Source organism: Heliangelus exortis, chromosome 1 (assembly GCF_036169615.1).
Source record: "Heliangelus exortis chromosome 1, bHelExo1.hap1, whole genome shotgun sequence".
NCBI lineage: Eukaryota > Metazoa > Chordata > Aves > Apodiformes > Trochilidae > Heliangelus > Heliangelus exortis.
Genome location: NC_092422.1, coordinates 63,239,240 through 63,253,726, shown reverse-complemented (window position 1 = coordinate 63,253,726; position 14,487 = coordinate 63,239,240). Strand labels below are relative to the sequence as shown.

At 42.6% G+C, this 14,487-nt stretch overlaps 1 protein-coding gene across 9 annotated transcripts in view; it reads left to right on the top strand.

Moving 5' to 3' along the window:
* Positions 1 to 14,487, top strand: part of NPAS2 (neuronal PAS domain protein 2) — a 106,927-nt gene that overhangs the window by 49,028 nt on the left and 43,412 nt on the right. For 8 of the 9 annotated variants that reach the window (XM_071746045.1, XM_071746035.1, XM_071746014.1 and 5 more), the window contains 3 exons: positions 3,780 to 3,833; positions 9,029 to 9,177; positions 12,398 to 12,489. In XM_071746045.1, the coding sequence (XP_071602146.1) occupies positions 3,780 to 3,833; positions 9,029 to 9,177; positions 12,398 to 12,489 (295 nt within the window). The remainder of the gene's footprint in view (positions 1 to 3,779; positions 3,834 to 9,028; positions 9,178 to 12,397; positions 12,490 to 14,487) is intronic. The other variant, XM_071746025.1, reaches the window with a different exon arrangement.

The following is a 14,487-nucleotide window of genomic DNA, read 5'->3' as shown; positions in this document are numbered from 1 at the left end:
ACTAGGCTTCCCCAGGCACATCCCAGGACCTCAAAAAAAAATTTATGTCTCTGATTTAATTCAGCTGAGCTAAACAAATATGATTAAAATTTCTTGTTAAATGTCAGGCTGATTTGTAGGAACTGAGATTAGCTGGCCACGTGGCAACTTAGTGGGAAATCAGCAGCTGATTACTTACATTTGAGTGTCAGTCATTTTGTAGCATATCCTTACGAATGGTAGGACAGGAGGGAGAGAAAACAACCTCACCCACACAGAAGAGCAGTGGTTTAACTCTCTAAAAAACATGTTTCTAGCATAGGATAAGGTGATCAGTGCCAGATGAATTTTACAGTGCAAGCTCTGTCCACTGGGAATAGACTGTATCAAAATAAACATGTGCAACCTTTCTTCTGGAGAGTCCCTGGAGCGAGCTGGCACTCTGCCTGAATTACTTCTTTCCCAAGCAACTATTCATTGTATGAATGAATGTGGAGGGGAGGGATGTTTGTGCTATAATTCTCCATCTCATAACTAAGCCAGGGGGACAGAGTTAACAGTTTTAGCCAGTCTTTTGTTCCCAGAATGCCAGTCCTCCCCACTTTCGGGTATGCATCTTTCTACGCGTTTGTCTCATTACTGCCCTGATAGGATTATGTGAGCTTTCTCCTTATTCCAAGTATTTCCCCATCTTTTTGAGTGACAGTGTCTTCAATCCTTGTTTATAATGATATTATCAATCAATGATACTAATGAAGCTCCAAATGTAATTGTCACTGTTAAATACTGCCTCAGCAGAAGCTACGTGATGTGGTGTTCCTACCCACGGTTTTCTCTTTGTTTGTGTTGAAAGGGTTGTTCAAATTTTGAGAACTCCTTGTGCCACTTGTTTTTTTATGGAATTTTTTTTCAGGGAAGCCATGGCATAAAACTATAGCATTTACTGCCTGCCTGCAGCATTGCAATGAGCCAGAATTTCCTCCTAAACCAGGCACTAATGGGGATGAGAGAGTAGATTCCCAGTTTGCCATTCGGGACCCTCCCAGCTGATGGACTGGGAGGATAACATAAAAGCAAGTGGGTTGTACTAAGCACATACCTGAGCTCCATGCCATGGGGTTCTCCTCCAGGTGTAAGCCAGCATCTGGTGTGGCTGAGGAGAGGGATGGAAGCGCTGGTTTGCAGCAGTTGTGTGCTCTGCCGTATCCATTTTATTGAGAACAGTTTTAATTTCATATGGTACATATGTACTGGCAAATGCTGTTAGCGGTGCTTACAATGCTCTAGAGAGTTTGCTGTGTGAGCAAACAGAAGCAAAATGACAATTAGATATTGTCTAACACTAGCAACAGCCCAGCAGGTCCAGAATGTCATGTCAGTCAGGGAGAAACCTTGTTTACTGGAAGCTGGCCATGAATCGCTTTACAGATCTAGCCAAATCCTTGGCAGAACAGACCAGTTAGACCTGTTGCTCTCTCATAAGGGTAGAGACTTCCCAGCAGTGTAATTCCTTGATTGTTTATAGGGTACAGCTGCAGGAAGCCCTTTTCCATTAGGTACCTCATGCCTCCCCAAAACATCTGGGGCTGTGCAGCACTGATGCTGACTGCCCCACCTCCACCACCATCCTTCCTCAGAACCACCCAGAGCTCTCATCCCCATATTTCTGCTTTCTACTGGGAATCTGTTACAACCAGAGGAGGCTTTGGTGCATCAGAGGAAAACCTTCAGGGATTCAGAGAAAGCAACAACTTCTGCTGATATTGCCCCATTTTGATTGTCTGTTGTGGATGCAACAGAGCATTTTGAGCAAAGCTCTAGCAAAGACAGCAAAATCCTATATGCTAACCCTTGCATCAGTAATACCTGATGCCTTCTTTATTATCAAATAACATAGGTGCACATTTTGGTGAGCAAATAACACCAAACCCACAGAATTTTGTCACTACGTTTTAGCCTGACTTACTGAAAAACACACTTGTTGGGCTAGCAGTCTGATTCTGGGACTAGGTCAAGAGTATTTGTAAAACAATGGTAAACAAAATTTAACTGGTTCTATACATTTTCCTCGTCTAAAGTATAGATTGTGACGTAGCTGACTTGACTGTTTTGAAAGGACAAATAAATATGTAGAAAAACCCTAAAAATTACATGGTGTTATATGTTACTTTGGTCTGTATAATAGAATTCAGCAGCTTAAATTTGCTCATTATGACTGAAAAAGCCAGTCCCTCAGCCTTCATGTTTCCTATTTATGCTCTTCCATCAGCAAACTGAATACCTTAAAGTAGCAGTTTTACCTTCCGTTCAGTGAACCATGACTTTAATTCCTCATTACTCTTACATTTGATAAAAAATTGCACAGTTGTTTCTCTTTCTTAACTAACTGTTTAGTAATGAACAGGTGGAATACTAGTAAGAGAACTAGTAGCAGAAGGAGGGAATTTATTCACTGTTCTTACTATCAATAAAGTTTTCACTCTTGTTTTTTTCTCATAAAATGTACTTTAAACAGGCAAATTTATGTGTGACTCATATATGGAAAATGCCATAGCCTTAAATAATGTCTAGCAATTAACTCCCCCCATCCCACTCCAATTTTATTCATGTCTTATGTGTTGAGGACTCACTTAATGAGAAGCACTGATTTTGTGGAAACGAGTGTTATATTGCTTGTCATTACACCACCTCTTTGAAAACGATGCTTTGACAATATCCAGGGTTTGTAGCAGCATTGTGCTGCCAATTGGGAAAATATTTGTGTGGGATGCAGCAGCAAATGGCTTTTGTGCCTGATGTGGGCATGAGGTGCCACGAGAGGCTGCATCCACGCTGGGCTTCCTCCCCGGGGTGAAGCAGCTATGGCTTGAGTGTCACTTTCTTACAAGGTGAAGCAGCAAAGGAGGGTGGGCAGTGAGCTGGTGACAAGTGTTTCTGAGGAACAAAGCCTTCAGCTGGGCAGCTTTTCTATTTTTCCCTTCACAAATTTTTGCCTACACAAGTTTATTTAATTCATGCAGTTTACCCCCTTTTACCCTGTGGCTTTTTGAACCCATCCTGTGGTCAGAGTACTTTCTCCTTACAGCTCAACCTGAATTGGACTGTAAAGCTGATGGCAGCCCACAACATTTTTGCAAAGATTAGCAAAAAGAGTGATGGAGATGGCACAGTCCCCATCCTCTGTGCTGGCTCTGCCAGGCAGATGGTCTCTCTGGGCTAAGGGAAGGTTTTTTCAGCTTAGACAGTGGAATTTATGAAGACACTTTGAATTTGGGGTGTAATTCAGTATAGTTACTACCATCTTGTTTGGCTTTGGGTCAGGGCCCACAGAGGAGGATGAAGAGCCTCCCAGTAGGAGGAGGCTCCATCTGAGGACTCAGAGGCATCAGTGATGCCAGGTCCTGCACCTGGGATGTTTTTTGGGTAGGACTGTGAGGGTGCTGAAAACATCTCTGGAACTTGGGCAGCCCCCCAGGGTTCATACAGGCTGCAGTAACCTCTGTATGGAAAAATCCCCCAAGAAGTGGCTGGTTTTGTGCTGTGCTGACGCACCATGTTGTGCCTGGGAGCCTTGATCCCTGGCTGGAGCCCCTGAGGCTGATGTGACACTCAGGAATAACATCATCTGCAATGGATGTTTCCTAAAATCAAGGACTGTGGCATAAAGCACTGCTGACACATTTATCTGACCTGGATATCATCACTCTGTTATTAAAATGAAATAGAGCAACTCCGAGATTAACCTGCAAGTAAAGCTAACAAAATGACATTTTGTAATGATTCTTGCATTCCTTCAACAGAAAAAACTGCTTAGACAATCTAATGGATGAAGATGAGAAAGACAGGGCAAAGAGGTGAGCACTTACTCTTTTACAACTCTCTTTTTAATTTGTGACGAGCTTGATAGTGTTTGTTGCTGCAGAAGCTGTTTTATCCATAATCAATTAATCAAAGGGAAAGAGAGTAAAATACAGCCAAGCACAACTTGAAAAACTGCCATCTCACAGATTCCTATTCTTGGCTACTCTGTAAGAAGAAAATAATGTAGCAATGTTTCCTGTGGAAAATGTTAAAAAAGCCAAGGCATTGATCATTTCCTTCACATTACTGCAGAACATGAGAACTGCAGAACCAACAACGTACTCCTGCTGCTATAATACATCATCTGATCTTCCCCGGTGCATAAAAATGTGGGTATCAAAAAAAAAAAATTGCAAAAGAAAAATAACTGAAGAACTATAGGGTGTTTTTTCCCCTATTGTGGTGGTTGTTTATTCGGCAACCCCTATCTCACAGTGATGAAAACACCCCAAAGTTACCTTCAGAGCCAGGAAAGACCACAGAAATTGCTGTGTCAGCCCTAGGCTGTCACAAGCCTTTATTCACACACGTTCTGCACTCCATCCTCAGATCCCGGTTGGTGGGAGATTGTTGTGAACACTTTGTGAGGAGGAGAAGGGTGTATTTCAAGGTGGAAGACCCACGTCAATCACTGTCAGATCTGATTGGCATCTACAGAAAAGCCGTTTGGAAGCATCTGAGGGTTTTTTTTCTAGACACATTATCAATACTGCAGCCCGCATTTTAATTGCTTTGGAGGAAGCCCACATTTTTCCTCTTGGTTCCTTCTAATGAGAGTATTTCCAGTCCAGGCACAACTGGTTGATCCAGTTTCATCTCTTTTGATTCCTTCTCTGCTTCTTTCCTCCCTGCAGCTTTTTCTCACCAATATAGGTCAGCACAGGCTGCAGCCGTGCTCAACCATTCCCCTTTGCTCCCTCCTTTTAGTGCATGCAGGCTCAGGCTCCAGAAGGTCTTGCTTTTGATGCCAAGAGGGAAAACCCTGACATAAATGCCCCCCCTTAGACCAGCAAGGAGTGATCCACCCAGGCCAGGAGTCTGCCAGCCCCCGGAGCTGTGCTGTTGCTGCCCTTCACGGGGGGCTTTGTGCTCAGCAAAGGGACAACACGGGGTGCAGCTCTGTGTGGAGCACTGCCCACCCATCTGCCAGCCAGGCGGGTGCCTGGGGACAGGAGAGGAGGTGGATTTGGGGAAGGGATGCCTCCCACTGCCACGAGGCATGGCAGGGAGATGGGTCCTGGGAGAGGGTGTAGCACAGTGGGAGGTGTCCTGCTTCCCCAGAGCCCTGAGGTCTGGGATGGGGGGAGCGGGAGAAGAGAGCCCACCTCGCATTGCTGCCACAGATGCCTGAGGCCTGATTATCTTCAAGATATTTTTGTGCTAATTGTAAAAAAATAAAAAACAAACTGCACTGAATGAATACATCCAAGACAAAAATAGGATAACACGTATCCTCGCTATCAGCGATTTTCATCACCATCTGGTATGGTTTCCGTGCCGTTTGTTCCTGGGGGGAATTTTTTGTCGTACCCTGGGGCAGGCCTCTGTCAAGGTGGATAAAAAAATTAGAGTTTTGAAAATGAAAAAAGGAAATAGCTTCTTTACACTGTAATTTTAAAAGATTTTTGCTTTTTGGAAGTAAATCTAAATTTAAAATTAAGTCTGAAATCATGAGAGGTTTCATGAAGGTCTAAAGTTACTATAGTACTCTAAACCCATTCAGATTCATTTAAAAGCTGCGTGTTTTTTTCCAAAGCTTTAAAGAGAGTCAAACTTGGGAGAAGCCATTGAACATTCTGCTGTTGTGTATTGAACACTGAGGACTCTCATCTGTCCCTTGCTTCAGGGGAAATGCTTTCTTTGTTTTCTTCTACTTAGTGTAAGGACCAGGTCCCTCAGTGCTGAGAAATAGAACAGGGGGTGAAAAAGCCAAGAAAACTCTTCTTTTCTTTTCCGAGTAAAAAAGTAGGTGAGGCTGGAAGTTTCTAGATCTAGCTCTTGGGGGATAGACCCAAGCCAGGAGCTGGGTTTCTCAGGTTGGGAGTAAGACTAGCAGAGACACACACACCATTTACAAACCACTGTGATTTATTAGGCATGTGCAGGTTGTGTGACACAGACATCCACCCATGCTGAGAAGAGAGGGAGCATCCTCCCCCAGGGAGAGGCACCTGCACTCCCACCCCCAAGCCAAGTGGCTACTGTTTGGCCAAGATGCATAGTTCTTGCCTCAGGACACAGGTTATTTTGAGTCCCCATTCTGCATCTTCTGGCTCCCTAAGTCACTGCTTCACTCCAAAGACCTGAGGACTAAAATATGGATATGATGGCACCACACTTCAGAGCATGGAAGACCTCTGGGGTTTACTGAGCTTCTGAAGATCAACCATCGTGTCATTTTCAATTCTTTTATCCAGATCCTAGACAAGACCTACTTTGATTTATTAATCTTAAACCAAAAGCATGCTTTGTGCACTTTTTTCTCTATCTGCTTTTCTCTTAGCTTGCTTTAGTAGTAAATTATTTTTAATTTTTTTTTTTTTTTTTTTTTTTTTGCAATTCCATTGAATTCCAAATTGCAGACAAAGCCAGCTTGAAGTGAACCATAAGTTCTTGATAGATAAGTATTATCACCTGCAATTTCTACTCCAGTAAAAAGCAAATTTAAGAGTCTTAATGAAAATATGTGGTGTGGTTACTTGCTTTGATTCATATCTAGTGTATCCCATGGGACAGCAGAAAGGAATATGAAATTTAGTGTAAAACCACGTATCATAGTAAATGAGCAAGATGTAATGGCTCCTAGTCAGCAAGTATCAGTCTCTTCTCAAGGAAATAAACAACAAATACATAAGAGAAGGAAAACGCTATTTTAAATGGGCAATTTTGATAATTCTGAATTCAATCTGTATTGCCTTCAGCTGTACTCACTAAAAATCCAGATTTTATTCATACTGTGTCTCCTTCCCCTTGGATATGCCCTGTTTTTTTGGAGCAGAGAGAAGAGAGGAGAACTGAGACAATAATGTGGAAGTAAGGCAGAGACTGTTTTGGCTGGCTGTAAATTATATACCCCAGCAGTGAAGTAAGCATGGCTAGGGAATAATCTTCCAATGGCTGTGATGAAAACCACATTATTTAAGACATTTACAACTGGACTGAACAAAGCATTTACAACTGTGCAGGGATAGTTTAGATGACCTAATTGTGGGGGTTTTTTCTCATCTTTTTTCCATGTTATGATTTTACTGCGATCATCAATTCAGATCTCGCTAGAGTTATTTCTACAAGTTTTTGTATTTCTTTTATGAATAAAATGTCAAGTCTTAAAAATATATATATTATATTTGTGTCAAGACATCTCTATTTTTTGAGAAAAGTAATATTTTCCCTATAAATGGTTGGTGGTTTATTTTATTTTCAGGGAGATCAAGACCCTTTGAGCTTAAAATGAACTGAGGATTGAATTATGGGAAAGTAAAATGTTGATATTCCTAATGTCCTCCTGAACCATACAGAAACAGGATAAGGCTGAAGCTTTTCACATCTTGTCCTGACAGCCTTTTGCACTGTAATAAGAACAGGCTGAAATCAGTCAGGCAGTATCCACCCAATCTCTTGTGTTCAAAGCTGTAAAATAATCAAGTGTTGGCTTCTATCCAGTGTATCTCCAAGTGTGTTCAGGGTTGAGAGCAAGACAAACAAAAATTACCCCTCTGTCAGTAGTAACATTCAGAAGACTCTGCAGTGATTTCTCTGCTGAAAATGTTTATTGCCATCCTGGTCCTTAGGGGAAGGATGTAAATGCTGGGCTAAATTTTGCTCTGATTTTCAGCAGTGTGCATCCAGAGCTGCTTGTGAGGTACATCAGAGTTAGCTGGGACTGAGAAACTCAGAGTGAGAAAAACCCTCTCGGCTTTTCTTTCCTGTCAAAATGCAACCGGATTTTTAGATCTTTACGTAACAAGGCAAATTTTGTCTGCATGAGGACCTTTCAGAATAATAGATGAACTCTCTAGGTTAAATTCATTTCTGTTTTCACATGGCTACAGGAGTCTGGGTGATATCCTCCAGTCAGAACAATTGTCGTATTCATGGGAACAATTCAGAAGACTCTTGTGCTTGTGTATAGTTTGACATATAGTTTTAAAAAAAATAAAAGTGCACACAATGAAAAGATTACCCACAGCCTTAATGACAGCATTATTACGGTGCCAAAACACCCCTAATGAAATCAGGTCCTTTCTTCCTATGATCTCTTTAAACACAGCAGCAGAAGCAGGCTGTCTCTGAGGACTCTGCAAGCTAAATAGACAAGATAGGTGAAGGAAGCTGTGGAGTCCCCATTTTGCAGCTAAAGATTTGGGGCACCGTCACATTTGCCCAGTGGCACACAAAGATTAGGGGCAAGCAGGGGACCCCTGCTACCAGTTCTGAGCCCCCAGGTCTGGGAACACATCCCACCTCAGGCATGGTCCCTGCTGGGATGAGACGTGCTGGTGCCCTCCCTCCTGCTTGCCCATTTCCTTGGAAAAGAGACTGAACTAAGTGGCACGTGAACGAGGTGGGAGCTGTAGCAACCTCTTACTCAGGTCCTGATCCTAATGACTGCAAGACAACAGCCCCGTTTCTCTCTGTAAGCCAGAGGACCAGTGACCAAAGTGCTCTGGTCCATCTGGGTGGATCCAGCTCCAGTGCAATGGCTGAGCTGCAAGACTGGGATCCCTCTCTCCTGTGAAGATTTTACAGATGGGTATGACCCATAGTTTTAACAGTCCCCATGCTTCACTTCTATGAATGATTTTACTGTTGTCACAGTATTCCTATTTCTTATTGCTCTGAGTGCCTCCTCAAAGCCTGCGTGAACTTTTAAGATCCTGCACATGCCTAGGCAGTGGACACAGCTCCTTCCCCTGGCTTAAGGATAACCTGATGGCTTTACCTAACTAGCAGCACAAAGGGGTGAGCAGAGCCTCCATCTCCCTGTTGGACTCTAAAGAGGGCCCAAAGATAAGAGCAGGAGACAGGAACAATTGCTTCCTACTTGTCTCTGCAGCTCTGGTGGAGGCCAGTGGCAATCTTCACATACCAAGGTACACAGCAAGCTAAGTTCTATGTGTATACATTGAAGCAGGTACGTGATGTTTTTTCCTGTTGGTCTGCTCATCTGTTTTCTACCTGTCTACAGGGCTTCACGTAACAAGTCTGAGAAGAAGAGGCGAGATCAGTTCAATGTTCTCATCAAAGAGCTCAGCTCCATGCTTCCAGGCAACACTCGCAAAATGGACAAAACTACTGTGCTGGAAAAAGTCATTGGCTTTCTGCAGAAACACAATGGTAAGATTTACTGCAGCTCTTCATGTGCTTGCCAGACGGTTACTACAATATCCTCTTTCCTTCAGTGATTATCAGAATGGCCCAAGGGGCCTGAAAGTGCCAACATAAGGTGTTTTGGGGTTTTTTTCTATCTCATAAAAAAAAAAACATTTACGGGCACTGTGCTGCCCAAATTCATCTCCTTGGATGCTCTTTAGTTGAGGATGACTCTCGACCCGATAGAGAAGGAAGCAAATGGTAGGAACCAAGGGAAGGAGGGCAGCATTGGCCTGTAGCACCTGTGAAGAAGAGGGACGCTTTGTAGAAGAGAGATGTGGAGCCAGAGGGTAGACTCCCTTCCTTTACTTTTGTTGTATTTTTAGCAGAAGAACAGAGCATTCACCCCATCTTCTCTGCAGAAAAATGCAAGGAAGCAATCTGTTCAGCCCTCCTGCTCCTCACTGGACTGTGTAGGACTCAATTTTCCACAGTGAGCAGGAACCTCAGACCAGAAAAGGCCCTAATTTTCAAAGTTGGCTTCAGCAAATTGCATCCACAGATAGCTGATGTCTGTCACCTGGTTTGCACAAGCAGAAGCAACATCACATTTGCACCACATGGAGTTGCAGTAGTTCAGCCTTGGAAAGCCAGGAGTTTTTTGTTAAAATGCACGGACAGTGAAAGTTAAGACCCTTAAAAATGTACTCTCAAAGAAGGCAGAGGCAATTTCTGACCCTGCTGATCTAGTCTGGTCAGTCAAGTTTCCAGCCAGTGAGAGGAATGTGCGCTCTGGACTCCCTGATGCGTAGCGTAGGCATCTGCCAGCAGTGGAGGCCTGAAATGCTTCTCCCTTATAAATCAAGGCACCATTTTAAAAATAGGGCCCTCTTGCTCTGCTCCTGTGAGGAAGAAGCTTCAGTGAGTGACCACGGGGAACATCCCTGGTTCCACAAAGCAGAAGGGGCCCTTGAGAGTGGATGCACAGCATCAGCAGGATCACATTTGCTCATCCAGCACCTCCTGTCCTCAGTCCCTGGAGAGCTCTAGGTAAAATGGAAAAGGCCATGAAACCTCTTATATCATGATTCCCAACATAATGAAATCACAAACGTCCAAGTTATTGAGGCAATAATTATAGTGGTTCTGTTGTTAGAGTGCAGTTTCTCCTTACATGATTTTTTGCCAGAGACAAGGTGATGTCATACAGGAGGGAGTGACTAGGACATCTCAAAGTTTAATAATTGTATATACCTATTAAAAATGACAATATTAATATATCCTTTTTTTCTTTCTTAGCTGCTCAAGGCAGAGTAAAGAAATATATGAATTTTCTCAGTTATAAAGCCAAACAAAGAACAATCACATGAAATTTGAATAAGTGTAGACAGTTTAGCTGATAGCCCAGATAATTTACTCCAAAAGGCACTTCATTTCTGGAAGAACAACTAGGTAGAAGAAAGCCAACAGTCAGCCACAAATCTTTCCATAGCAATTGGGTCAAACTGTGACTGGGTTTTGTGCACTTGCTAAAAAAAGCAAATGTTATCTATTTTTAAACTAGATTAGTAGTCACACAATATAATACAAAGCATCAGCATTTAAAGATGTTGATTATCTTCAGTGTACTTTGGATCTGGCTTGTTCAATAGTATTTCCCTTTCATTTAGTAGGCTAAACCAAGATTTTAGTTCTAACAGAGAAGGAGGTCAACTTTCAGATTTTTTTGCTTCATAAACAGTCTCTTTCTTGATAATCCACAGAATCTCCCAAAGCTCAAGAAATTCTTTTAACAGTTGCTGTCTCATGTATATCAGCTTTTCCAAGCGCTGGATCTTCTGAAAGTATCCCATATTCTGAGATAGTATAATAAAAATCTATTCAGAGCTGATCTCTCTTTTTCCTTACTCTGTTTTTAAAATCTCTGTAGAAGACCATGGGTGCTGTGGAGAGCCACCAAGCTATCAGTGCCAACCCCCAGCAGTGCAGAAAGTGATGCTCAGAGCAGAAGGCTGCTTCTCCATTAATAAAGCCCAAACAGAGGCTTTGATTTCTTTCTAGGCAACAATATGCACAGGCACTGGTACAAATTTACTGTCTTTAATATCATTTAGCCACTTGCAATACTCTGGCCAATTTGATGATGTGCTTCAAATAGGGACTGCTGGGTATTGCGTGCTCTAGGTTAATCAATAGGATTAATTAGCAGGTGGTGCTGAAAAGAGAAGACAGGCTGTGCTCAGCATCCCTCCATTGCTAGAGCCGAATGAGGGAGCACTCTTAGATGAGCTGAGCAGTGAACAAACCCAGCTCAAGTCACTGTAAATTCTAAGATCAGTCCCCCATCACCCTGTCTGGCTCAGGGAGGGGTTAACACCCGTGGCTGTTTTTTGAAGGAAACAGCTCACCGTGATGCATCAGCTGCACCCAGGAAGGTCCCCAGTTTCAGTGTAAATCTGTGATTTGGTACCTCCCTGTGTGCCTGCACCCCTCCATGGAAAGCCCCTGGGGACTGAGCATTCTTAGGCTGCTGTAGGGCTGGGACTGGGCAACTCCCCTCCCTCAGTGTCTCAGGGGCTGCATGGGAGACCTTCCCTCCAGGAAGGATTTGGGATGAAATACTGGTGTTCCCCTCCCTCTCCTGATATGCCCTGCACTGTGAAGCTCGCAGTAGGCATGGGAGAAAGAGATGGGTTGCAGTACCAGTGCAAGGATGCTGCAAGCATTCATGATTTGCTAACATTTTAGAGAAGGGACCAGTAGCTCTGCTGTCTGGGGTCACAACCCTTTGGGACTCCTCTGAAGGAGTTTTCTTTCTGCTCCCTTTTCAGCACAAAGCTGTGGGATGCACCCTGGCTCTCCTGCATCCTAGTTTGGAAGCTATAAATTGTAAATATCAATTTGACATAAGCTAATCCTTGCCTTTATTTTAAGTTCATGCAAAGTGGTTTTATCTTTTGATCAATACCCAAGTAAGGCTACTTGAAGCCAATTGCTCTGTGAATCCAGGCTCCCACTCAAGGCAGTTCAAGTTGAGCTGAGTGTAAAATGAGGAAACCATTTCAAGATCAGGCCCAGTTTAGCTAGTTGCTACTGTCTCTGTAGGCAAATCCCATGCTAGAAAACCACAACTTTTTAATACAAAGGTGATTTCTTCCTTTTCATAGCAACTCATATATAGTCTTGCAAGATACAAGTTTCTTTGAATTTAAAAAACTGAAATGTTGTGGGGTTTTTTGTCTAGAAGTCTCAGCACAGACGGAGATTTCTGAAATTCAGCAAGACTGGAAGCCTTCGTTTCTCAGCAACGAAGAATTCACCCAGCTGATGTTGGAGGTAAACATGCACACGTACCTTTCCTGATTTTATTTAGCAGCCATAGAAAAGCCCATGGTCTTGAATAAAATGTTATCTTCATATCCAAAGAGGAGGCTTCAGGTGCTGCTGTATTTGACCATGAAGCAAAGGGGTCACTGGGACAAGGGGTTGAAGTCCCCACGCGTTGCTTTTCGCTCTTGCAGCTGCAGCCTGCAAAGCTGCACAGGGGCTTCCATAAAATGCAATCCAGGGGAGAGCTTCACATCACACATTGCATTCCATTTTTACAAACAGAGGTGAGGAAAAGGGCATGCAGTAGTTTTTCTCCTGTTCTTGGAAGGCGTTATTATTACCTAATATTTATTCAAGACTAGCACCTAAAAAGCAACAGTGTCGTGTCCTTCTAGTGCTGGGTGCTGTACAAGCAGATAGAACTTGACAGCTCCTCTTGGTTTGATGCAGTTAATATTTCCACTGTAATGATTTTCCAGGCCCTTATCAAACACTTTTTATTCTATCAGGGAGCAGGGTTATTTTGCAATGATAGTTTTAAAATTACCTTTAAATTATACCATAGGTGCTTTTAACACTAGCTGGAATTTGAAGGGAGGTGACTCAATGGCATTTTTGTAGGTTTGAGATGAAATGCAAATGAGCAGCTAAAATGTATTTTTCTCTCTCAGAAACAGCTAGAACCTTCTTTAGCAAGGATTTTATCCCATACCAAACACATGCAAGTTGCTTGGCCCCAGGGTATCCTTTGAGAACAAGCTTCTCTTCCTCCCACAAATGCTGTGAACATGGGGCATGACCCTGGCTCTGGTGGCAGACAGGGAGGGATGCTATGGAGCAGCTTGTCCCACAAAGGGGTGGCACGAAGCTGGAGCATGTTGCTTGGCATGTTGCTGGCCCCAAGGGGCTGTTGGTCCATTGGCCATCACAATTCATTGGGTTGAGACTCCCCTGGTCCTGCTTTATGAGACATTTGATTCCCATTGCACAGACAACTGCCCATTCCCATCTCAGTGCACGGGACATAACTCCTTCAGCCTACACTGAAATATTTCCCTTGGATAGCAACAAATCAGCAGTAGTCTTGACTGTCTCAGCCTTTGTTGATTCTACTTGTATGCCACACAATTTTAGATTAAAACAATTGCTTTTAGTTTCCCAGCTTATAAATCACTTTCTTGCTACGGTGATTTTCCATGCCCTTCAAGATAACATTGGTTATTGGGATGTCCTGTTGAGCCAGCTGTTCATCATTCTATTTTGCCTTTCTGCTGATCTTATTTTATTAACATTTGGACAAGACTGCTTGAAGTTTTTCCCATCTTGTTATTAAAAGATGGGAAGGTTTTTTTTCCAAGCACTGATTCAAAAGAACCAGAGCATAATTGACTGCGATAATACATCAGCTTTACTGAAAATGGCCTTTTCTTACCCTGTTGAAAAGGCTGTCATCAAATTACATAGGAGTGGGTATTAGACTCTCTTTGTCCATTAGAACTCTTGCAGTACTGAAATTTTTGAAGATGGATATGCCCTCTTAATGTTGAAAGGACCATTTGTGAATAAATAAAAATAGAATTATGTATGCGTACATTAACTTCAGTTTACCACAAAATTATGATGTGAGTCACTTTGTATAATTTGCATTGTATATGAAATAAAGACTTGATTTTAAAAAAATCCAAAAACCTTCACCATAGTAACATGAACAATCCAGCTGCCTTGTAAAACCACTGCTCTCTTCTACGGGTTAACAGCTACCGTGCTTTTTTAGAAAACAGCTTGAATGTACTACACTAAAGAAAAACATATTCTCTGCTCTTAGATTAACAAAATCAAACTAACTATAGCAGCTGGAGGGTTTTCAGAGATGCTGAACACATGCTCTTCTACTGGGGTATAAGTTATTGACCTGCTTTTCAAAGGATTGTAGCACCAGCAGATTCCCATTGACTTAAATAGTTGTGGGTGCTCAGCATTCTCTGGAAAAAGGAACATATGTTT